Source organism: Vombatus ursinus, unplaced genomic scaffold (genome assembly GCF_900497805.2).
Source record: "Vombatus ursinus unplaced genomic scaffold, bare-nosed wombat genome assembly UNPS02000582.1, whole genome shotgun sequence".
Taxonomy (NCBI): Eukaryota; Metazoa; Chordata; class Mammalia; order Diprotodontia; family Vombatidae; genus Vombatus; species Vombatus ursinus.
In genome coordinates this window covers 35743844-35769507 of record NW_020940360.1, presented here as the reverse complement: position 1 = coordinate 35769507, position 25664 = coordinate 35743844, and the positions used below count along the sequence as shown (strand labels likewise).

Below are 25664 nucleotides of genomic sequence, written 5' to 3'. Positions count from 1 at the left end.
TAAAAATATTTTGTTTACTCCTATAGGAACTAACTCATTCTTATGGGCATTCACCAAAACTACTGGGTAAGATTAAAGACAATCTTTCTGCTAAGGTAGGATCAGTGTTCTACTGCAGATTAGAAGATCTCATTAAGAATATGAAATTGCTTACTCAGCTCTCAAACTAAAACCACAGATTGTGGGGTTTTAGATATAGAGGTAGTGTTTTTTATGGAATTAGGCTAGATAATAGACCTACTCAACTCTTAACACTCTGAAAGTTTGTAAGTTCAAAGTTAAGCCCCTGACTCTCTGAAGGAGCAAACTTTCAAATATGTTGATAAATAATTATGAGAGGAGTATCAGAAATGGGAAATTTTTTTGATCAGGCTATTCTAGAAGATTCCAGTGATAAATTTGAAGTTGATTTGAAATCCAGTGAAAATTATGGTATGATCATTCCAGTGCTATTCTGTTCTCTGGGCTTCCTAGGCTTGTTTCCACAGTACTAAGAGCTAAGCATTTTTTCTCCCACAGTGATCTTGGTTTTTTTTTTTCTTTTTTTTTCCTGGTTCCTATATCTCTTGCTGCTAATTTAAATTTGTCAATTTTGTCTCTTGGTTCTTTCCCTGATTATTCCCTTGGAACGTTCTTCATCTCAGTGTTATCTGGGCCATTTGGTTTCTACCTAGTTCTACTTATCTTAGACCTACCAAGTTTTATATACTTAAGGGTTATAGCCTCTCATCCTGAGAGGTTCTCCCTTAGGCTTCTTATGGTAGCAAGTCATAAGGAAAAATTATTAAAGCAAGTGTTCTTGACTTTAAATTTATTTAAATCATATTCCCTTGTAGTTGTAGTTAAGGAAGGCAAAATAAGCTGTCCCCATTTAGAATACTAGAGGTTGACCTTAATAGAAAGAGTCATTCACAGCTAGTATTGACTGTCCCTCCTGTGTTTCTTTCTGTCCAGACTCCCTTTTATTTCCCTGGGCTCTAATAACATAAAATAACATAAAATCATTGCTGTAGATCTAGAAGGAACATTAAGAGGACATCTTGTCCAACACCCTCATTTTCTTTCTTTTTCCCCTCAGTTACATGTAAAAAAAATTTAACATTCATTTTTTAAAATTATGAATTCCAGATTCTCTCTTCCCTACCCACTCCTTGAGAAGGCAATCAGTTTGATATAGATTATACATACGAAGTCATGCAAAACATTTCTATATTAGCCGTGTTGCAAAAAAAAGGCAAGACAAATAAAACAAGTTTGCTTTGATCTACATTCAGATTCCATTAGTTCTTTCTCTGGAGATGGATAGCATTGTCATCATAAGTTCTTTGAAATTGTCTTCACTCACATTGCTGAGAATAGCTGAGTCATTTCACAGTTGATCATCGTGTGATTTTGCTGTTACTGTGTACAAAGTTTTCCTGTTTCTCTTCACTTCACTTTGCATCAGTTCATGTAAGTCCAGGTTTTTGTTTTTGTTTTTGTTTTTTGTTTAAATTCTGCTTGTGCTTTTATAGCATAATAATATTCCATCATAATCAACTTCCACAACTTGTTGAGCCATTCCTCATCTGACAAACTCTCTATCAAAGTCTCTGCAATATTATAAAGCTTCTCTTCTTTCAGTTTCTATCTTAAGAAGCACCTGGATTTGGAGTTGGGAAGACCTAAATTAAAATCCCACTTCAGACATTTGCTAGTTATGTGAGTCCAGATAAGTCGTTGAACTTTCTCCTTCATCTATTTCCAGGTCAGTTGTTTATCCAATGAAATATTTCACATTTTCTTTTATTTTTCATTCTTTTGACTGTTAATGTTTCTTGATGTCTCATGGAGTCATTAGTATTCTCTTGTCTAATTCTACTTTTTAAGGAGTTTTTTTTCCTTCAGAAAATTTTTGTGTGTCTTTTTCCATTTGACCAGTTCTACTTTTTAAGGAGCTCTCTTGTCGCTGGATTTTTATGCCTTTTTTACCATTTGGCCTATTCTGTTTTTTAAGGTGTTATTTTCTTCAATATTTTTTGTATCTCTTTTACCAAGCTATTGGCTTTTTTTACCATAATTTTCTTGCATCACTCTCATTTCTTTTCCCAGTTTTTCCTCTGCCTCTCTGATTTGACTTTTAAAATCCTTTTTGAGCTCTTCCAGAAATTCTTGTTGTGTTTGTGTCCAATTCACTTTTTTTCTTTGAAGTTTTGCTTGTAGTTGTTTTGATGTCCTTGTTTTCTTCTGTCTTGATCTTTTTTGTTGTTTGCTCATTTTTCAAGCCTATTCTTGACTTTTAACTTTTTGTTGCTCCTTGGAGGAGGGGGCACTGTTTCAGACTTCAGGTTTTTTGTGCTGTTATTTTCAGTGTGAGTTCTGGGGGTCGGTTAAGTTTTTGGTGCTTCCAAGGGCGTATGATCTAAGGAGAGGTTCGGTCACCTCTCTTCTGGACTGTGCTCTGGTCTTTATCCAGGAAGGGACCTTGTTTTCCTGTAACTGCAAGTGCTAGCACTTCTCTTAGCCCTGGAACTGTGACCCACAACTGCATATGGGCAACAGAATCCCGAACCTAGTGCCACCAAAAGGTCCCCTGTAATATTTTTCTGACCACTTGTCCAACCCCCTTACCATTTCTGGGCTGAGAGCTCCTGAAGCTGCTGCTGCTGCTTTTGCAGTGACCTCCAAGACCTGCTGCTGTCGTTGCCATACTTGGGCAGAGCTGTGCTCCTGGTGTGACAGACCTTTTCTGCTGACCTCCTAAGTTGTCTTGTGCTAGAAAATTGTTTTACCCTGACCTTTTGTTAGCTCTGCCATTCTAGAATTCGATTTGAGGAATTCTTTTTAAATTGTGTGGAGGGATGGGGGCAGCTAGGTGGTACAGTGGATAGAGGTCTGACCTTGCAGTCAGGAGGACCTGAGTTCAAATGTGGCCTCAAGATACTTAACATTTACTAGCTATTTCAGGTGTATATGCTCTTTTCATATACCCTAAAAAGTCCCATGCCCTTCTTCCTTTCTACATTAGTGTATCTGTTTACCCTTCCTTGTGAGAGTTTGAATAGGGGGAAGAGAACAGAACCAGTCCCACCTCCTTCCTTCCCCCAGCCTCTTGTTCTTATTTAAATCAGTACCCTTGAACACATTAAAGTTCTGAAGGGATGTTTCCCTCATTAGAATGTTAACACTGTGTCATCCTATACCCCTTTACAATTGATTGAATACATTTACCCTTTTATGATTTCTCTGAACACTTGTATTTTAAAGTTTCTACTCAACTCTGATCTTTTCATCAGAAATGCATTAAAGGTACATTTTTTTTTCCTCCGTAGGATTATACTTTGCGGGATAAATTATTCTTGGTACTAAGCCTATGTCTTTTGCCTTTTGGAATATTGTTTGCCAAAATCACCTCTCATTTATAGTAGTAGTTGCTAAGATCACAGGCTTTGTGTCATCCTGAGTGTGTCCTTTTGGTGTGCCTACAATGCTTCTTTCTGGATGCTTGTCGTATTTTCTCTTTAATTAAGAAACTAAATTTTGGCTATGATGTTCCTGGGACTTTTTTCCTTTTGGGGCTGCTTTCAAAAAGTGGGTTTTTTCTGTCTTCACTTTGCTTTCTAGTTCTGACTGACCTGTACAGGTTGTTTGTTTGCTTTTCTTACAGTGTCCAGGCTTTTGGGGAAAAAATCCTGGTTTCTAATGATTCTTGAATTACTCTCTTTCCTTGACCTGTTTTCCAGATCATTTGTTTTTGATATCAGATGGATCTTTTGATTTTTGTTGTAATATTTTTTTTTGCTGTCTTACAAAGTCATTGATTTCTGTTTGGTATATTCTAGATTTCAAGGAATGGCATTTCTTGATAAGATTTACTATTTTGTCTTCTAAACTGTTTGTTCTCCTTCCAGTTCTTTCATCCAGATCTTTAATTTTTGAGTTATCCATTGCTTGCAGTTGTTAGGGAGTTACTTTTTTTTGGTGCATTTCAAGATTTACAATATTTGATGTTGGTCAGTGTTTGATTGAGTCACCTTTCCAGCTTTAGTTTCATGAATTGGGCTTTGTGATAGGACCAGTTTTTGCTTCCTTGTTGCACCTTTGGCCCTACTTGTTTTCATCCTGGCTTCGTTGCCTGACCTCTACTTCCCTGAGTTAATTCCCTGTGGATCTTTGATGTCAGAGCCCTAGATCCTCAAGGCTCTGTCTGACACCATAGCACCAAATGTTTAGGAACCTCAGAGCCCTTTGGCCTGGGGTGACCCTATTTGAGTAGATATGATCACTGTCATGCTGTATTAGTTGGTAAGTATACTTCCACAGTCTCTTCCCTTAGTTTTTCTTAGGGCGGCCTCCCACTCTTGTCTCTAGACACAGAGCTTTATAATTCACAAGTGTCCCTCTGGTTGTACTAGATGACTGCTGGCTTGTTAGCCTGTATAAGCACTGGCTTTGCTTGTGGTCCCCTTTCCTGTTGCCTGTGGGGTTTTGGGATTTTGTGCATTTCTGGCTTGAAAGAAATAATTTAGTGTAATGTCTTATTGGGGTTCTTGAATATTTGGTCTAGTGTGGATTTCAGGTTTTTGCTGGAGTACGTGTAGGGAGGAGGGCAGAATGCCTCTCATTTAGGCAGCCATCTTGGCCAGACATGGATTCCTTTCAGCTTAGCCAAGCCAAATTATTTTAAGAATAATTTTCTTGAAGAAATTAAGAGAAAACTCTATGTGTTTGAAGATGTCATATGTGTGAATAAACTTAAGCATAGAAATACACTGGTCCATGGTGTATAATGTAGCTAAATTATTTGAGAAACTAGTGGCATAACTTACGGAATAGTAACTTAGTTTTTTCCTCTCATTTTAGTGTGAGGGATGTATTGGCTTCCAATCCAAGTGAGATTCATTCCTTCTCCAAGCCTGCTTCTAAGTATTCTCTCTGAGAATTGGCTCAAGAGTATTATCTCTGCCTTTAAACTGTACAGCTTTTTATTTTTTTTATTTTATTTATTTTGATTTATCAATAATCACTTCCATTTACTTTTGAGTTTAAAATTTTTCTCTCCCTTCCTCCCCACCACCCTCCCCAAGATGGCGCACAATCTGATACAGGCTATACATTTACATTCATATTAAACATATTTTCACATTAGTGATGTTGTATATAAAAATTTAAACCAATAGGAGGAACCATCAGAAAGAGTAAACAAAACTCAACAGAAGAGGAAAAAAATAGTAATTCGACTTCCATAGTTCTTTCTTTGCATGTGGATAGCATTTTCCATCACAAGGCCTCTGGAGATGTCTTAGATCCTTGTATTGCCAGGAAGGGTTAAGTTTATCAATATCAGTCATCACACAACATGGCTGTTATTGTGTACAACGTTCTTTTGGTTCTCACTTCACTCAGCATCAGACCATAAAAGTACTTTCCAGGTTTTTCTGAAGTCAGCCTATTCATCATTCTTACAGCACAATAGTATTCCATCACATTCATATACCACAACTTGCTCAGTCATTCCCCAATTGATAGGCATCCTCTCAATTTCCAATTCTTTGCCACTACAAGAACAGCTCTTATTTTTATTGATAACTTGTTTTTATATCTTGTTTGAAATAACGAATATATCCAAATATATGCTGAATATATTTTTCCTTTGCCCCCTGTACGCTATGCCGTCCTTTGTAACAAGGTAATTTCAAATTACTTTAAGAGCTAAGGAAGATGAAAGGGAAAGAAAAGTTGTTTTATGACTTCTAATAGCTAAGTATGTTACACTAGCTAAAATGTGAAACTAAGTTTAACTTATAAACTCAGTGCATCATCATATCACTGAACTCTGACAAGTTGATAAAATATATCAGCCTAATTATTTTTGGGGAGGGGGTTCCTCTGTCCTCTAGGTGGCATATTATTTCTTTGTAGGTGGCATATTAATTCTCTGTAGCTAATGGTATGCATTCACTTGTTTTAAGGTTGTTTATTTGCTCAGAGAAGCGATCACCATCTTACATGATGATACTTAATTGTCTTTAGAAAATGAATGTAGACCTTTCATTTAGTTCATGGTATAGGTTTCTTAATGAATTCATTAACACTTGATTGTCCAGAGGTCACTTATCTAGCAATCTCAACTGCACAGAACACAGAGATACCATTGAACAAACACATCCATTGATAATTGCCTATTATGCTCCTAGGCACTGAGATGATACAAAGAAAAAAAAAGTAACTGTCCTTGCCTTAAATGAGTTTACATTCTACTGGGGAGAAGTAATATTTATACAGATAAGTAAATAAATACATATAATGCATAGAAGAGGACAGAAGGAGGTTCAGAATGAAATAGGGAAAGCTTTCAGAGTAATATATTGAATTATATGCTTATTTTTAAAAGCAATTTGTATGTTAATAGAGATGTGCAATTTCACATAATCTTTTTTATCTCTTCTACTTGACATATGGGAATGCTCTCTTTTTTTTGGTGTTTGGGAAGATGAGAATTTTAAGAAAATTTTAAAAATAGCAAAAATACACATGAAGTAAACAAAAAGTAATTTTGGGTTGGGGGAGAGCACTAGCTCTTTAAGAGGGATGTTCCATATTGAGAAGGCTGCAGGGGTGGTTGGATGTTCCAGGATGAGGAGACTTCAAGAGCTGAAGGAAGTTCTAGATTGAGACAGCATGGTTTGAAGAGCCAGAAATCATGAGATCCCATGGATCCCAAAGCTATGAATTCAGACCTGGTCTCTCTCATGAGCTTCAGTCCTGCATGATGTTGGACATTTTGAACTGACTATCCATAGACATCTCAGACTCAGTGTGTTCAAAACAACTCATTATGTTCTCCCTCAAGCCTGCCTTTCCTCCAGATTTCTTTATTACATTTTAGGAGCTATTCTTTCATTCATCCAGTTCTAACCTTAGGGTCATTTTCAATTCTATATTCTTACTCCACATTATCTAACCAGTTGCGTAATACTATTGATTCTGCTTCCATTCTTCGTCCTCTCTCACCTGGACTAATGCAGTAGTGTTCCGGTAGATCTCCCTTCCTCAAGTCACTTCACATTCCAGTCCAGCCTCTCCACAGCTGCCGGTGAGGTTTTTTCTAAAGTACAGGTCTGACCATGTTTCCTCCTCTACCACCTGACACCAGCACGTGCAGACTATTATCTCTAGGATCAGCGATAAACTCCAGTGGCATTCAGCTCTTTACATCTTAACATTGTCCTCCCTTTCCAGTCTTCTTACACAGTATTCCCATCTACGTACTCTCCATGTCCAGCCAGACTAGCCTATTTGCTGTTTCTTGCATACGATAGTCTCTCTCTTCTCTCTTTGCCTTTCCGTTTCTGTCCCTCGTTTCTGCATTGCTGTGCCTCCTCAGCCTTTTGGCCTCTGGTTTTCTTTGAGATGTAGCATAAGTGCTACCTTCTGAAGGCTTTCCTATTCTACATCCCAGTGGTCTTGTTCTCTCTTCTCCAAGGTTACCTTGTACCTGCTTTGTATAGTTTTGTTACATATGTGATGCCTCCATGTTTCAGTTTTTGCAATGTTAGAATGTAAACTCCTTTAGGACAGGGACTGTTTTGCCTTTGTCTTTGTATCTCAGTGCCTGGCACATAGTAGGCACTTAATAAATTTGTGTCACTTGATTGATTGCCAGTGCGCAGCTAGGTGCTGGGGATATAAATACAGGGAATGAAACAATCTTTATTGGCAAGGCATTTACATTCTAATAAGATAAAAATAAAACAGTTCCTGATAAATATTAACAAAGACTATTCATTTAAGTTCTCCTAAGAAGTTTTCTGTTAATAGAAGTGAAATGTTTATTTTTCTTTAATTGGGTTTTATTAATTCTGAGCAAATAAAGGGGTTGACCTCGGTGGCCTTTGTGGTCCTTTCTAGTTCTAGTTCTGTGATCCTTTGATAGATATGAACTTGTTAATGCATGCCTGGCTTACCCTTAGCAAGTTAACTCATATTGTGTATAGTGGCTAAAGGTTTATAAAGCATTCTCTATACAACCTTGATAAATAAGTAATAGTAATATATATAGAAGTATTGTAGACTGTGTTGTAATAGTTTCAGTGTCTATAGCCTGAGGCATTTTTGACCAGTCTTTTAAGTTCTTTCAAGTTCCACATGTGGAGACCTTGCAGACTTTTCAGGTGGAGTTATGAACAGATTTCCCTTTGTTCATAATTTATTTTTCTATTTTCTTGGAGAAATTGCACTGTTCTATGAGATCATTACGAAACTCCATTCCATGAGAGAGTTGTACGTCAAAAACCCTACTGGATCTTGTGCATGGCATCTTGTTGCTGGTTACTAGATGAAAATGTAGGAAGATGTGTTAGCTTGGATAGCTTAGTAACAGAACTAGTTGAGGTAATTTCCTCTGCACTAGTTGAAAATTATACTGTAAAGGACACTGTTAAAAAATAACGGGGAATTGTAACACTGGAAGGCCATGTACTTGGAAAAAACCGAACTGAATACCTTGGCTTAGTGACAATCTACATTTCAAAAGGGTCTCCTGACTAAAAGCTTTTTCTTTACTGAATGACTTATCCCCAGATATATTTGAAGTTCATCTAAGTTATAAACCATATCTGCAATTATTCATGCCATTTCAGATTGGGTAAAAGTAGTATCAAAAGTTCTGAAGGGAGAGGTAATGGCTGGAGCACTTCTCAGCTTATCCTTTATCTTCAGATGCAGATATGGGAAGAAATGCAACCATTTAATGAGAACTATAGTGAGGCATCCATTTACATCTCTGAGGATTGACTGAATAGAGCATGGCCTGTTGAGTATACTTTTGATGTAGTTGCCAGTCTCTTTTAAGATGTACACGTGACACTATCTGAAGAAATATTAGAAACAGCTAGTAAACATTTTTCTGATATCTATTGTTAAACTGTATTCAGATGATTACATAAAGAGGTTTGGTCTTTCTGCTCAGGTTGTTGGTGATAATCCAGTCACATATAGGGTATCTGTGAGCTATTGACTTTAATAAGTCACCTTCTCTAAACTATAGTTAGCTTCTTGAAGCCCAAGTGGAAGGCAGTTTTCTGTGTTTGGGCATGAAGGGAATAGCTGTCTTACATCTGTACTGAAGTGTCCAAATTCTGTTCGGGTCTGAGAGATTAATCAATAGTGGTTTTAAAAACAACAACAAAAACCCGGTTTTTCTTAGACCAGGGGTTCTTAAACTTTTTGGTTTCAAGACCCCTCCCTCCCTTACACTATTAAAAATTATCGAGGACCTCCTTCCAAAGACTTTTGTTTTTTGTGGGTTGTATCTATCAATAGTTACTGTTTTAGAAATTAATATATTGGTATTATTATAAAAATAGTTCTGATCTCACAGATTTCCTTAAAGGGTTTCAAAGACCCTCAGGTTTCCAGATGATACTTTTAGAACTGATAATTTTAGACAGTTACCTCAAGTATCTTGAATAATGGACATTAATATGTCTATAAACATTTCATCATTTAGAGTTTATTTCAAATACTGTGTATGCTATTTCTCCAGTCTGAAAGATTCTCAGTATCCAGAAAGAAACAGAAAGTGGATAGCATGAACTTTAAAGTGTTTTTAGAAAATTATTTTGCTATTTTAGACCAAATATATAGTCATCCTGAGGAGGAGGGAGAGTAAATATTTCTAAGTGCCCTTGATATTTTGTGTATTCCAACCTCTATAATTTACTTCACATTCTTCTGAGCTAAGTGAAAAGCATTATCCCATTTTATGGTCAGAAAAAAAAGAGAGGAAAAAATCCAACTTGCCTGGACTTACCAAGAGCAAAGTGCTGGCCTCCCTTAATATTAAGAATGTCTCTAAGGGGCAGCAAGGTGAGCACTGGCCCTGGATTCAGGAGGACCTGAGTTCAAATCCGGCCTCAGACACATAACACTTACTAGGTGCGTGACCCTGGGCAAGTCACTTAATCCCATTGCCTAGCCAAAAAAAAGAATGTCTATAATCTATTCAAGTTAACCATAAAGTAAAATTTTATACATTTGAGCCCTTTTGCCATTGATTCCAGTTTTTAAATGAGAATTGAAGGGTTGTTAGTTTCAAGGGAAAGGGGGACATGTTTTTTAATGCTGTCTCACCAGGTAAAGTATTAATCTATCCCTTTGAGAAATTAGGCAAATAACATGCCTAAAATAAACACATCTATAGGAAACAGAAACAATTCCTTATTAGCAATTCTCTAAGTTAAAAATTTAGCTATACAAATTTCTGTATAGAGACAATTTCACATTCCCAAGTTGTCATCCACTAAATTATTTAATATGCTTCAAAGATGTGTGAAAATAAAATGTAATGAAATTAAGAATTTAGCTTAAGCTTAATCTAATGAGATTTGGCAGTATAGGAGAAGCTAATTGGCAGAATTTTAATTATTATTTTCTCTGCCTCTTCCACCCAAACTTCCCAACAAGTACAAAAAGCTTTTGAAAACAGAATGTTTAAAGAACTTCATATATGATTTACAATCTGAAGCTTCTGTGACTCCAAGCATTGGTACATTTATTTGTGATACTTTTACAACTTTAAGGAGACAAACCATAAAGGGGTGTCATATCCAATTTAAAGATCTGTAGTTCAGAGTGATTAAAAGAGCTTTCAAACAGTAACAATAAGATGGTCTGTTTGCCAAGTGTGGGAGAAAAATACAGTTGTTAGAAAAAAAATTAAACTGGTATTTTGTAATGTTCTTTTTTTTTTTTTTTTTTTTTTTTTTTTTGTTAAAGTGGAGAAAGTGAAGGAGAGGTTAGAGACTAGGGTTGGGTAAATCATTTGGTAGTGCCAAGGAGTTTGGTGCTGAGAACTTTGTTTTCAGGGCATGCAGTGGTGGGGGCTGTAGTACCTTCAAAGGCAGTTGTCAAGCCAGTCTCAGCAAGAGTTGCTTTCTTCTGTGACAGCTGTGGGGAACAGGTTGGAGGCAGAGACTGGTGGTCTGAGTGGGGAGGGCTGCTATTCCTGGGTTCTTGGATCTAAGAGGTGGTTTGATTATGGCTTGTAAAAGACCCAGTCAGCATGGTTATGTGATTTCTTCCATGTACATTTAAGTTCAAAAGAATAAAGAAGGCATATGGTAAGAGGAACCCAGAATTGGGCTTTGGAAAGGGGTGAGCAGCAGTTGGAGTGAAGCTTAGGATAGTGTAAAGCTGAACTGGTTAACTATAAGGTCAAGATTTTGAAGGAAGAAAAGTGAGGCTGGGGCAGGAAGACCAGCCTGTCCAAAGCAGGCAAGGGATAGAGTGCCTGGAAGTTGCAGCGAAAGCAGAGAATATGTTTAGGAGGCATAAGGAGAAAAGAAGTTAATGATCTGCTAGGGAAATTTCAGAATTCTGAGTAGTAGAAGAGTTGTAGCTAATGATCAGATCAAGGTTGTGACTTTACCTCTGTGTTGCTGTGGTAGAGTGAAACTGCAGATCATGATAGTTGAGTTTGATAAATTGGAAAGCTAGGGTGTTTGAGTCCCCAGGCATAAGAACAGGTGTTAGGGGGCATATTGTGAGCCAGGCATTTAACAATTTGAGGAAAAAGGATAATGATATGGGACCTCTGTAGAGATGTCACAACAATATATGGTAAATGAAGGGATCCCATCATGTAAATAAGGGCTAACAAATGACAACCCGTATATTCCACAGGTAATTCATTGTCAAGAAATCACAAGGAAGGCCCCTAGCTCATTAAGTAGATTCCTGTGAAGGATTTGTAGAAAGACATGGACAAGGGAGTAGATGAATAAGAAAACATGAATGGATTGTTATCCTTCGTAAAGTTGGAGGAATATCCAAATAGATGAAGTAACATCTAGTGCTTTCCATACATTCCTTCATTTGATCTTCCTAACTCCATGTGGAATAGATATTATACTGTACACCATGTGGAGTACAGTATTATCCCCATATTATGGATGAGAGAATTGAGGCTTGTAGAGATTTAGTGACTTGCCCATAATCACAAAGCTGGTAAGCATAATCTAAGATTTGAAATTGAGTTTTCCTGCCTCTTCAGTCCATCATTCTATCCACTAAACTGTATTGCTAACATTAAAGAATGGAAGATTTTAAATTTTAATGGTGAATAAAGTTATGTTTAACAATAAATGGCCTATAAGTTCAACAGGGCAATGCTATTCTATCAGTGATGACTTTTCCCACCTCAGACCTCACACAGCGCTTTGTTCTACACTTCCTTGACATACTTAGAATTCTATATATTATATAATTTATATTTATGTCTTATTCCCTATTTAGACTGTAAGCTCCATGAGGAACCTTGATTATCCTAGGAAGAATATAAAGTATAAAGTTGAAAAGCAGCTTCATGAACTAGGATCATATCCTTAGATTTGTGATCTCATAAAATAATAACAGTAATAATAACTAGCATTTATATAATGCTATAGGATTTGCAAAGCATATGTTATCTTATTTGATCCTCATAACAGCTCTGTGAGGTAGATGCTTTTATTATCCCTGTTTCACAAACAAGGAAATTGAGACAGATTTAAGTGACTTGTCCAGGGTCACAGCTAAGTAGGCGTCAGGCAGAATTTGAGCTCTGGTCTTGCTAATACCGAATCCAGCACTATCCATTGCATAAGAAACAATTTTTTATTCATTGACTTGTATTTCTAGAGTTGCTTTGGGCACTAAAGAATTAGATGACTTGCTCAAGGTCACATTGAGACTAGTTGTTATCCACTGTACCACTGGTTACATTTCCTTTGGAAATGATGATATTCTGCAAATTGTTTATATATGCATTTCTTTTTTTTTTTTGCATCAATAGTTTGTTTAATCTTTGTTCTTAACAGACAGTGGTCTGGCTTTATAAAGACTGCTATTATCTGTTAACATTGAAAAAAAAAGAGAAATTGATCATATTTGGAGTTTGCTATGTTCTCTGCTGACTTTTTCCCCTCAAAGAAAATGTTAATGATTTGTAGATATGGGGTATATCTATAGTCTACAACCCTTTATCTTCTCTTATACCTAAACCATGTATTCCACGATACTTTTTTGGAATCTTCCCTTGCCTGTCTTTCTGTTGAAGTCACCAAGTATTGAATTATGTTAATTTAATTTGGGTGATCATTCAAAGTTCTTCAGAATTTTTCTACCTCTTCATCTTCTGAAACAGATGTTAGCAGATAAGCAACAACTGTCTTTTGTTGTTGTTGTTTTTGCTTTTTGGTGAGGCAGTCAGGGTTAAGTGACTTGCCCAGAGTCACACAGCGTTGGTGTCAAGTTTCTGAGGCCAGATTTAAACTCAGTTCCTCCTGACTCCAAGGCCTGAGCTCTATCCACTGCGCCACCTAGCTGCCCCAAGCAACAACTGTCTTGAGGAATGCAAGCAAGATAAGATGGCCAAGGTATTCCACAACATGATGTTTCTTCTTGTTTTGGGGTGCACAATAAAACCAATTTCACCAAGTCTTTTATTTGTCCCTCTAAGGTGAGGCTGTGAATCATTTTTTCATTCAACTGCAGCTTTTTTTTTTTTTTTCTGTGAGGCAGTTGGGTTTAAGTGACTTGCCCAGAGTCACACAGCTAGTGAATGTTATGTGTCTGAGACTGGATTTGAACTCAGGTCCTCCTGACTCCAGGACCAGTGATGTAACCACTGCACCACCTAGCTGCCCCCTTTTAAAATTTTTTTCATAATTTAATTTTTTTTATTTTTAGGCAGTTGGGGTTAAGTGACTTGCCCAGGGTCACACAGCTAGTAAGTGTCAAGTGTGGTCTGGGGCCAGATTTGACAGTTTCCTTTTTCTTCCAGTTTCATTTTCTCCGAGAATGTGTGTCCACTGTGGCCTTGGAGTCAGGAGGACCTGAGTTCAAATCGAGCCTCAGACACTTGACACTTACTAGCTATTGTAATCCTGGGCAAGTCACTTAACCCCAATTGCCTCACCAAAAAAACAAACAAAAAAAAAAGTATGACCCTTCATTGGTCATCGGATAAGGATCTCACTTTTAAGTACTGGTAGCTAATATTTATAGCTGCTTTTAAAAACTATATCATTATTGGCACCTTTTACACATCTCCCCCCCCCGTTCTGCTAACATTGCAGAAGTGGAAAAGGGATGCCCAAGACTGAGCACCTTGCATGTTCTTCTATGACCAGACTACCGGAAAGCTTCTCCGTACTTGACAAGGCTGGTTCTTGGAAAGCTAACCTAGTCAGTTACTGGTATCATCTTTGAGCTCTTTCCAACATGGTAAAACTTGACAAAATTTTACCTTCTGCAGGCATATCATTCAACCAGGGTAACTTCCATTCCATGCTGAGGCAAAAGTATGACTCTCTAGGAGTCCCCATTAACCTAAGAAAAATTGGGGACTCTTGGAATGGAAAAGAGAACTCTTAAGTGTGAAGACTTTTGGGCCTCATGTTAATGTTTAGCAATGCTAGTGATGCTATGCTATCTCATATTCAGTCTAAACAGGTAGTTTGGAGCATTTTCCTCTTTCCTAATGCATTCTAAATAATTGAGTGACCACAAGAGTCTGTAATCAGATGTGGTAGTTTAATGGTAAGGTTTCAGTAGTTCTTTTGTGTTTATCTTCTAGTTTTCTAATAAATTTTACCACTTTAAATCTGGTTGGTTCATAGAAATGTAGTAGATAAGTAACTCATTCTTGCTGAAATTTGAGGTGTTACATCTAAACACTCTTAGGGTAGCGAGGGTAGCGAAAGAGAAAAAACTGAGGCAGGGGAAAAATTTTATTAAAGATACTTGAAAACTGGCCTTTGTGATGGACTGTTTTTTATTTTGCTCTTTTGGAAAAAGGAAAATCTTAGGGGAAGCTTTCTTACAAACTCTCAAAATGGTGAAAATCCCATATTAGAATGAGTCAGATGTAATCATGATTGTGTGTCAAAAGTTCAAAAGGGAAAATGGAAGGTAAAATGAGCTGAATTGGCACTCTTACCCCAACATTGTACCTGTAAGCTTGATATGTTGTTTCAGAGATTAACTTTATAGACTTCCGTGCCCAGAAGTATGAAAATTCTTAGGGAACTCTTTTCACAGGCTTGATCTTAAGGTATTGAATAAAAGAGAGCAGTTAATCCCCTTTGTAAGGTAATTTGAGAGGAGGGAATTCAAAATGTAAAATCTCACCTGCAGAAAACACTCAGTATTGTAAAGGCCTTTCTGTCTTTAGACACTTACAAAGACTTAATATTTTAATGCGGAAGGTTGAACTCAGTTAAAAAGCCAATAGGTGAAATTAGAGAGAAATAATCCAGTGCTTTATTTCTGGGAATCACCATCCTGCGCTCTGGGGGACCTAATTTTATTCCCTATTGGGGATAAGAATACTCCTCTGTACAGAAAGCCAGCATCTTTGAATATAAGCTTGACTTTTAGCATAATAAGAGTCTTGTTAGGTGCAATTTTGCTCTTAGTCATTAATACAATGAACAAATGTTGTGGTTACCTGGGAAAGAAAACTCAAGTGCTTTTAAACCTCTTGTGAGATTTGGTTTCATGCATGAAATATATACAACAGCATCTGTGTAGAGCTCCAAGCTGTAAGGTATACAGTGTAGAAGCTAATACACGTTGGAAAAAGTTGAGAACACTACAAAATGAGTTTAAGGTCCTGAGAACAAAGCTTTTATTTTTACCAAGCAACATGCTGGCTTCCCAGCAGCATTTTTATTAAGCATATAACTATAATTTTATTAGGCTTTTAGGAGCAAGTTGGATTTTAATGCCTGTTGGTTTTGGTTGGCCTTTTGTTTCATACTTAAATCTCTAAAGTCCTTCAAGTGAAAGTTGATTTGTATCTTCTATGTTCAATACAACTTGTCATTCTAAAAGTATTAAATCTGTTTGATCTTAGTCTCATATTTGCCCAAAGAAAGAAAGCAGACCTTTTTAGGTTGAATCTAGCATAATATTTTTCCTCCCCTCTGAATCTTTATTAAAATTCCTAGAATGATAAATTAAATTTTTTTGTTGTAAAATAAAATATTAATGTCAAATAGCAAATAACTGATATTCCATAAATCAAAAATGACCGTCAATCCATTGGTTTCTAATTTATATCTTCCCTAAGAGAAGGGAACTAGTAGATTATCTCCATTCTTAAAAGGTAAAAGATCCTGAAAGGCTTTCATTTGAACTGTCAGAAGTTGTAAAAAGCTTCTGTGTGAGATTGCAAAGACTACATAAGTCCCTAAATGTTTTCTCACATTCCTGTGTAAGCTCAGAGTGTTAGGGATCATGTTTTCAGTTTTACTTAAAACACTTAACTTGCCCACAGCCTGTGAGAGCCTGGATCTGTGAACCTGATCAAATTTGCATGGCTTCTTTAATTTCCTGCTAGAGGGAAGACTGAAGATAAATTTACTTATTTTCTTGTTATTTCATACTATTTTAGTGACATTGGAGAGACAATAGTGCTTTATTCAGATCTTCCTTTATTATATCAGACATATAGTGTCATATTTGTAATATAAACAAAATAATTTTGTTTAAAAAAATTTTTTTAGTTGCACATAAGAGTCTTAGCTGAGGTAGTAAGTAGAAATTGATTGTAATCAGCTGTTGTCTTCCTATACTTATTTTTGAGATATTTAACTGCTTCCTGAAATGCAGGAAAGCACTTAAGATATGTGTAAAACATTATATAGCATGACCAGCCACAGTCATGAACAGGAACGACTTTTTGTCTCTAGTTGTTTAGACTTTATGCTCTTTAAATAATGTTCCCTTTAACAATTAATGCAAAATCTATACTCTTTGTCTTTTCAAAGATGAAATACTGTCTCTTTAGGCTATTTAACAGTTTCCTTCCTAAGTCAAGTTGACCTGGCACTTTATACAACTATAGTGGTTTGATAGCTAGACATATTTTTCTTCTTTTAAAAAAAGTTTGTTTTCCTCAAAAAATATAATGTAAACCCTTTAACTTTTTTTGTCTTTCAGACCAATCTTCCTATTTTCAAGTTGAAGGAGTCTTCTGTGAGAAGAAGATACAGTGATTTTGAGTGGCTTCGAAGTGAATTAGAAAGAGAAAGCAAGGTAAGAATTGGGGTAGAGCAACATTCTTATAATGTTGTCTCTAAGCAAAATGTTTTTTGTTTTTGTTTTTGTTTTTTACTTTTTGCTAGGCAGTTGGGGTTAAGTGACTTGCCCAGGGTCACCCAGCTAATACTCGTTGTGTGTCTGAGACTGGATTTGAGCTCAGGTCCTCCTGATTCCAAGGCTGGAGCTTTATCCACTGCGCCACCTAGCTGCCCCAGCAAAATGTATTTTTAAACTAAAATATTAAAACTATCAGAAAAAATAGCCTTGATTTCTGTTTTGTGTTTTTGAGTTTGTGTCAGCTTCTTAATAGAAAATGAGGAACTAAATGATGAATTTGGGTTTTTTTTTTTAATGTTCTTTGGTTTTGTTTTTATTCAGTAATATCTACAAAGATATATGAGATCCGCAGCATACTGGGCCTAATTAGGGGGAGACATGGCTGTCTTTGAATCATCCCATACATATTGATTCCTTTCACAAAGTGGTATTTCTAGGTGCATATACATACACACACACACACACACATACACACACACACACACACACACACACATACACACACATATACATTATGTAAACCTAAGCTGCTGCTGGCATCATCACTATTGTTGTTCCTGGTTTTCTCCCCCAGAGAAGTGTGGGAAGTCTAATTCTAATAACTTTTAAGGTGATCGTCTTTTTTTCTCCTTTTATACCATATATACCTTATGCCATGGCTATAAACTTGTTTATAGTCCTTATTCTGTCCTTTTAAGCCCTTCAAAGGCTTTGGATTGGAAAAACCTTTCCATATCTAAACGGAAGTAATGATTTTCTCAGATACTTTAATGTACTACTATACCAGTGCTTCATCCAGAATCCTCAGTTTCTCCTCAGTTTAAAGTTTTCAGTTTAAATGTGTATTGCTTAAATTCTAGTCTTCTAGTGGATCTGTAATCTCAGATTTGAATATTCCCACCATTGTTACAGATCACAACCCAAACATATCCCTCCCACTTATTAGTTCACTTAAGGGGTGCTTATTCCCACCTACCATGTGTTCCCCTGACATTGTGACAGGCTATTTGGTTTTTATCATTGGGCTTTTAGTTTGTCTTTTTTGATGATGTGTTTCTTTGATGATACCTTCTACATTGCTTTTCCTGAGCAGTTTCTTGGTGTAATGTTTTTAGCATGTTCATGCCCACTGTGTTCTTCTATGTTGTCCTTTTGGGTGGTCTTTAATATCAGTTTAACAAAGACTGTGTTGTGCTACGACTTACCTGATTATAAGATAATTTTTGCCAAGTTAAGAATGCAGATGACGGGCAGCTAGGTGGTGCAGTGGATAGAGCACTGGCCCTGGAGTCAGGAGGACCAGAGTTCAAATCCAGCCTCAGACACATAACACTCACTAGCTGTGTGACTCTGAGCAAGTCACTTAACCCCAGTTGCCCTCACAAAACAAAACAAAACAAAAGAATACACATGACAACAATATATGACTCTTAAATCTTGAACAAATTATATATTGAACTGTGCTTTGACTGTATTAAAAATATTCCGTACCCTAAAATTAGAAGCAACTTCACGTTGATCAGCCGCTGAAGAATCTGTTATTTCTAATGTATACAAAATTAGTAAATGCAGATTTTCTGAGAATAACTTTCAAATTTGTATCTTGACTTCTCAGTTAAGCTATGGATCTTCATTTCCAACTGCCTGATGGATATCTGCATTCTCCTAGCATTTCAAATTCAGCATGTCCAAAACTGAATTAGTTTTCTTCCATGCCTTCTCCCCACTCTCTCAAAAGAAAACCTAATTATCTTCCTTGTTATCTTCCTAATTATCTTCCTAATTATCTTCTCCATTTCTGTTAATGTTACCACCATCCTTGAAATCATCCAGGCTAAAACCCTCAGAGTCATCTTTGATTCTCCTCTCCTTTTCTTTCCCATTTCCTAGTGGGTCCTGGTTCAGAATCTTAACACTTTTCACTTGAACAATTAGAATAGCTTTCTAACATGTTAGTTGGTGTAGTAGAAAGATCACTAAGTTTAGAATTGGGAGGACCTGGGTTCAAGTCTCAGCTCTACTACGTAATAAGTTTTGTGACATTGAAGAAATGTTTCATATCCTCCCAGCTTTAGTTTTCATATTTATTAAAAAAAAAAGGTTGTTAGCAAAACTCCTCATAAATTTTAACATATTACATAATTGAGTCTAGTCTCCCTTCTTCTACCTTTTACATTGTTTGAAGGTGCAAACGTGGAGAAGTAGCACTTCTTCACAAGGCAAACCCGTCTGTGCACAAATGATCCCATTCCATTCTGTCTTTTTCAGCGGATTGCTTTCTCTATCTGTTTTACTTTCTCACTGATTTTCAATGGCTCTTTGTCTACTGGCTGCTTCCTTACTGCTTACAAACATGCTTTTGTTGCTGCCATCCCCAAAAAACTGTCACTTGATCCATCTTTCCCAGTTAGCTATAGTCCTATATCTCTCCTCACTTTTGTGTCTAAACTTCTTGAGAAGGCCACCTACAGTAGAAGCCTCCACTTATTTTCCTCTCTCAACTCTTTGCAGTCTAGCTTCCTTATCATTTAATGGAAACTGCTCTCTCCAAAGTCCCTAATGATGCAAATCTAAAGGATGGCCTTTTCCCAGTCTTTCTTTAATTTCTTTCTTGGAGCCTTAAATACCAATGATCATCCTCTTTTCCTCGATAACTCTTCTCTGTAGGTTTTCATGACCCCTGTCCATCCTTCTTGTCTGACTTCTCCTTCTCTGCCTCCTTTGCTAGATTTTCATTCATGTCGTCTTGGTAACCATAGGAGTCCCCCAAGGCTCTGCTCTGTCCTGGGCTTTCTTTTCTTTTCTTCTCCCTCTATACTCTTTCACTTGGTGATCTCATCAGCTCTGATGGTTTCAGTTATCATATCTATGCAGATGATCTTCAGGTCTATCTATCAAATCTGTCTCCTGATCTCCAGATTCACATCTCCAACTGCCTGTTAGACATCTTAAAATGGAGTGTTCCTTAGACATCTTAAATTCAACATGTTCACAACTGAATTTATCTTTCCCATGATACCCCCGTCTTTCCCTGTCAAGGGTACCGTCGTTCAGGCTGGAAACCTAGGTGTCATCCTCTCTCTTCATTCTCTCTCACCCTCCTTCCCCCATCCAATCATCTGTCAAATTCTGTTGTTTCTATTGTCATAACATTTCTTGTATATTTGCCTCCTCTGACACTTCTACCGTTCTGGTACAGGCCCTTATCACCTCACACCTGGACTATTGTAATAGCCTTCTGGTTGGTGTCCCTGCCCCAAGTTTCTTCCCCACTGCAGTCTGCCCTTCTCTCAGCTGTCAAAGAGATTTTCCTTTAAAATACAGATCTGACCAGGTCAGCAATACCCTGTAGCCCCCTTACTCATTTAGTAAACTCTAGTTGCTCCCTGGCCCCTTGCTACCCTTTTTACAACTTACTCCCCTGCAAGTACTCTGAGATCCAAGTACATTGGCTTGCTTGCTGTTTTCTGGTACATGATACTCCATTTCCCAACTCTTGTGTGTTTTCACTGGCTGTCCCTCATGTCTAGAATACCCTCCCTCATAACCACCTCTTGGCTTCCGTGATCTCCTTCAAATCTCAGCTAAAGCTTCACTTTCTGTAAAAAGCTTTTCCTGGTCCTCCTCAATCTTAGTGCTTTCCCTCTGCATTCATCTCTAATTTATTTTTATATACATGCATACACGTATATGTATATACATACATATATATCTCTATCCCTCTATATGGATGTATCTTTTTTTACATAGTTGTTTGCATGTTGTCCTCCCCGTTAGACAAAGAACTCTTTGAGAGAGAGCAGGGATTATCTTTTACCTTTGTTTCCCTAGTGTCTAGCACAGTGATTGGTACATAATATGTGCCTAATAAACACGAGTTTATTTCACTGACTGACTACGTAATCTTCCTAAAGCATAACTTTGACTGTGTTACTCCCCTGATGTGGTATCCAAGGTACCAATACGTGGGGCCAACTTAACTTTCCAGTCTTTTATGGAGAAGACCACTGCTCTGGAATCAGAAGATCCAGGTTCAAATACTGTGTCAGATACTGCTAATGTTGTTACCTTTGGCAGGTTACTGAACCTCCTTGAGCCTCAGTCTCCTCACTTGTGAAATAAGAGGTTTGGACTGAATGGCCTTGGAGGTCCCTTTTAGGTCTAGATCTAAATGTTACCATGCTGTGACCAACCTGCACTATCTTTCATTCCTTAAGTATAACCCACAGTTTTTTTCTTCAGCTCTGCATGAAAATACATGCGTTTCTTTGCCTGAAATACTCTTAGCATCACCTTCTGTCTCCCCCTACCTATTATCCCTTATCTGTACTCTACCTTCCATCTCTTTTTATTGAAATTGTGTCTTCTCAACCTCAGCTCAGATGTTTAAACTCACCATTAAATATTCCAAACTTTTACCCACTGCCAAGCCACTGAACTTGTTATTTGTCCCTCCTTTCATGATATCTATCATAGTTCTACATTGTATTAGTTGTTTGGGTATGTTTCTTTTTTCGTCTGTTAAAATATAGTTCCTACAGATTGAGTAGTGTTTGAATCATCAGTGCACCCTTGGTGACACCTTGTACATAATTTTTGTTGTTGTTCAGTCATTTTTCACTTGGGGTAATACAGTCTCAAATTTTGTGGTTTGGAGGAAGCAATCCTAAAACATAAAACAGTTCCTGCTCTCAAAATGCTTGTATTCTAGTTGGGTGAGACTAAACTGATAATATGAAAGAATGAGAGCAATTGAATGTTAAAAACTGCATGGGATAGACTCCAGGGTAATTTGTTCAGCAAATACAGGTTAAGGTCTAGTTGAGAAGAAAGATCAGCATGATCCCAAATAGTTAAAGAAGGCTTCATTGAGGAACCAACCCTGCAGAGTGATAGACATTGCATTCCTTTAAGGTAGAGCAGCATGAATAAAGGCAGGGAGGTAAGAATGAGGATGTGTTGTGCTCTGGAACTAGGGCAGAGACTGATTTTATTGGAATGGAGGGCTTATTTTACAAAGTAGCAAAAAAATAAGATTGACCAAGGGCTTGGAAAATCAAACAGGTGTTTGAACTTTAATACAGTGGGTGAAAAGAACTGTAGTAGTTTCCTAAAGCAGGAGAGTAGATTTAATGTTAGGTCAGATTAGTTTGATAAGAGTATGCAGAATGGAATAGAAGAGGGACAGGAGAAAAGTGGGAGATAAATGTAGCCATCTAGATGTAAGAGTTTGAGGGCTTGGGCTAGGCTGAAAGAAATGGGAATGGAAGGCTATGGGCAAATATGAGACATATTTTAAAGGGAAATAAAAACTATCTATTACTGTTGACTCTTCCTTCATCTTCATATCCAAAGCTGACTCAGACATTTATCAAGCACTTAGCTAAGCATTCAGGATCCAAAAAGATAACAGCAAAATCATCTCTGCCCTCCGCTCACATTCCAGCAGGGGAGACAACGAATGCATATGTAGGCAAATACAAAACTCACTGTGGTTTGTAGCCTGGCCGAAGATGAGGGGTAATTCCAATGTTAAAAGTGGTCTTAGTTGCATATCCCGCTATTACCTCAAATTCTAGATGTCTAAAAGTACACTCATCTTCCTTCCTTAGCAAACTGCTCTTTCCAAGTGGAGATAACCAGAAAGAAGTTGGAAAGACACTAGAAGTTAAAGTGCATTTAACCACACCTGTGCTAAGCAGTCCAGCAGACACAAATGTGCACTTTTTTTCTTGATTTAATTCAAAGCATGGACTTTAATTCTTTGAAGCGCTTTTGTTTACCTTCCACTTATCTTAAGGATCATTCTCTTTTGCTTTGGTATATTTTTCATAGAAAACTCCAGATCCTAGAACCTCATGTTACAGATGAGAAAACTGAGGTGACTTGCCTATGGTCATCCTATGAATTAGTGATACTGTTAAGGGGAAACTTTGGCCTCCTACTACTATGTTCTTTCTAAAATCTCAAATTCCAAGTAAGGAAAATGTTTTTGACAAGGGATAATCCAAATTTAATTTCTTAACCTTGTGATATCCTCATCTTGTGTTACCTTTTGCCTTTTATAGCATTTCCTCTTTTGCGAGGCTTTGTTCCCTCCTCTTTTTCTCTGTAGTAGGTGATGAAGCATTCTTTTGCATTTTTCTCCCATTCTTCCAGGCAATTACACTTTTCTTTTGCTAGTCACTAAAATTTTTTAAGCTTAAAAAAAAATCAACCCTGGCATGAGTCAGGCATTTGGCAGTAGGTAGTTTGGACAGGAGGTTTTCACATTTGGAATTTCCTTAAATAGTGGTTCTCTAATTGTTCACCTCCAGAATGTAGTGTGAATAATCTTTTCCCCAATTGTTTTCCTAGCTAAGAAGATGTGATGTTGCAATGAGGGCTCACACTAGCCTGGGATGAAATACTCTACGGATCAGCACTTCTCAGCTTCAGATCAGTATGAATTAATCTTTCTTTTCTTTTTCCTCTTCAGGTTGTAGTCCCACCCCTTCCTGGGAAAGCATTTCTGCGTCAGCTTCCTTTTCGAGGAGATGATGGAATATTCGATGATTCTTTTATAGAGGAAAGGAAGCAAGGGCTTGAACAATTTATAAACAAGTAAGTACTCACTATCCTTTAAGGCAAGTGCAGGTAACCTTTTCTGATATGGTAGTAAACATATACAGTTTTTTTCTTTTTACAGCTACAAGTACCAGTACAAATACCATATTGTATAAAATATTGCATTTCCTTTTTGACTTGACAGCCATTTCTAAGCTTGTGTAACTTTTGCATAGTTTAAACTTCAAAAATGTAGAAGTATCTAACAAGTTGAATGATATGTATGATGTTAAATATTAACACACTTGAGTGATTGAAATGAGTATCTTTGTGTTGACCTAAGTTTTGTATTTGTTTTGCTTGGTTAATTTATGCAAATTACTACTGAAATTACAGCATTTAAAAAAATGCAGTTTTACTTGTGTGGATCTTTCTGATTTAAGGTATGTTCTATCATGAACAATAAAACTTACAATGCACTTGCAATCATTTTGTTTGATTGCAGATGGAGGTATTATCAGCATGTCTTGTGTAAAGGTGCACGTTTTTCTTTAATTTTCATGGTAAAATGTATTCTTTTGAAACTGTAAGAATACTTAGGATTGTTTGTCTCAATTTGGTCTTTTACTTTAGAAACCCTTAATAGACTGCATGCCAAAATTTCTAGCCATGTATTTCATTCCCGTTTGAATTGTAGCTCTTTTAAAAGCAAAGGTAATAGGAAGATTTATGAAAGGAAAAAGGCCTGACTATAATTGTGCATTGGCCTTAATAAAAAGCTCCCTAGACTTATTGTTAATAGTAAGCATTTCTTCCCTTAAAAAAGAGTCTTGGGAAATATGCTTGTGTTAACGTATATATTCAGTTGTTTAAGGAATTTGGAGAGTTTTGATGGATTATTGCTAGTAACTTTAGGATATACTTGATACAAAAAAAAAAAAAAGAAACCAGAAAACTAGAAGAGAGTTGCACGGAGCCCAAAAACTGTCTCTGCAGTTTCTTGGCACAGTTATTGTTGTTCTCTTTTGTGAACTTGTTGCCCTTCTGGGAAAGACATTGTAACCCTGGGAATTTTTTAGTACCATGTAAGAGATGTTACAGAAGCCGAACAGTCCTGTTTGATCTCATCTCACTTTAAATCTCGTCTGCTGTGGTAGTGGTAGTGGTAGTCGTAATCGTAGTCATAGCAGTCCTAGTAGTCATAATAGTTGATGATGCTTTAGCAGATTTTCTCAACTTTAAATGAAGAAAGGGAAAGAGAAATGTGCCTTGATTGATTCCTATATATGCACTGAAGTTTTTTGTCACTGGAGACTTTCTCTGGATTTAAGGGAAGGTATTGAATGATGCCACTTTTTTGATGTGAAGAAATTGATGTCTATGTAAACCCAAACTTCCTCATTTTTGTGAAATCCTGTGAATTGAGTCTCTTTTTATTCTTATTTCTAGGGTTGCTGGCCACCCGTTGGCACAGAATGAACGTTGTCTTCACATGTTTTTACAAGATGAAATAATAGATAAAAGTTATACTCCATCCAAAATCAGACATGCCTGAATGCTGTAAAAAAATCTATGTAAAAATAAACAAAATTATTACCATGAATATTAGTGATTCATACGCACTGGTGAAGAGGTTCTCGCTAATTTTAGCATGCTGCACAGAAACGGGCCAATAAGCCTCCAGTATACTAACACTCATTATGATGCTCAGTTTTGCTTTGTTTTGGCAGTTAAAACAAATTCATTTGCTTTAGCAAAAATCCCTCTTTCTACCTTTTAAAAAAATAGCTTGAGTGCTGTTTTAATTCAGTGCACACTACTCATCTCCCTCTATTATCTGCTGTGTCCCGACTAAAGTTACTGACTTGGCCTTACTGGAATTTGCAGTTTTCCGTGTCACATCTGCTTCTTGTGTATGATTGACTAAAATGTTTCTCACGCTCTTTTTGATATGCAGTGTCACCTGTTCTAATTTATGTGTAGAAGCATTA

The 25664-nt window shown here is 36.9% G+C and overlaps 1 protein-coding gene across 1 annotated transcript in view; it reads left to right on the top strand.

Annotated features, from left to right (window-relative positions):
- SNX3 (sorting nexin 3) overlaps positions 1–25276 on the top strand; it is a 37081-nt gene extending 11805 nt beyond the window's left edge. Inside the window, exons 2-4 of the mRNA XM_027856665.1 lie at positions 16969–17064; positions 23606–23730; positions 25123–25276. Of these exons, the coding sequence (XP_027712466.1) occupies positions 16969–17064; positions 23606–23730; positions 25123–25228 (327 nt within the window). The 3' untranslated portion in view covers positions 25229–25276. The remainder of the gene's footprint in view (positions 1–16968; positions 17065–23605; positions 23731–25122) is intronic.
- Positions 25277–25664: the final 388 nt, after the last annotated feature.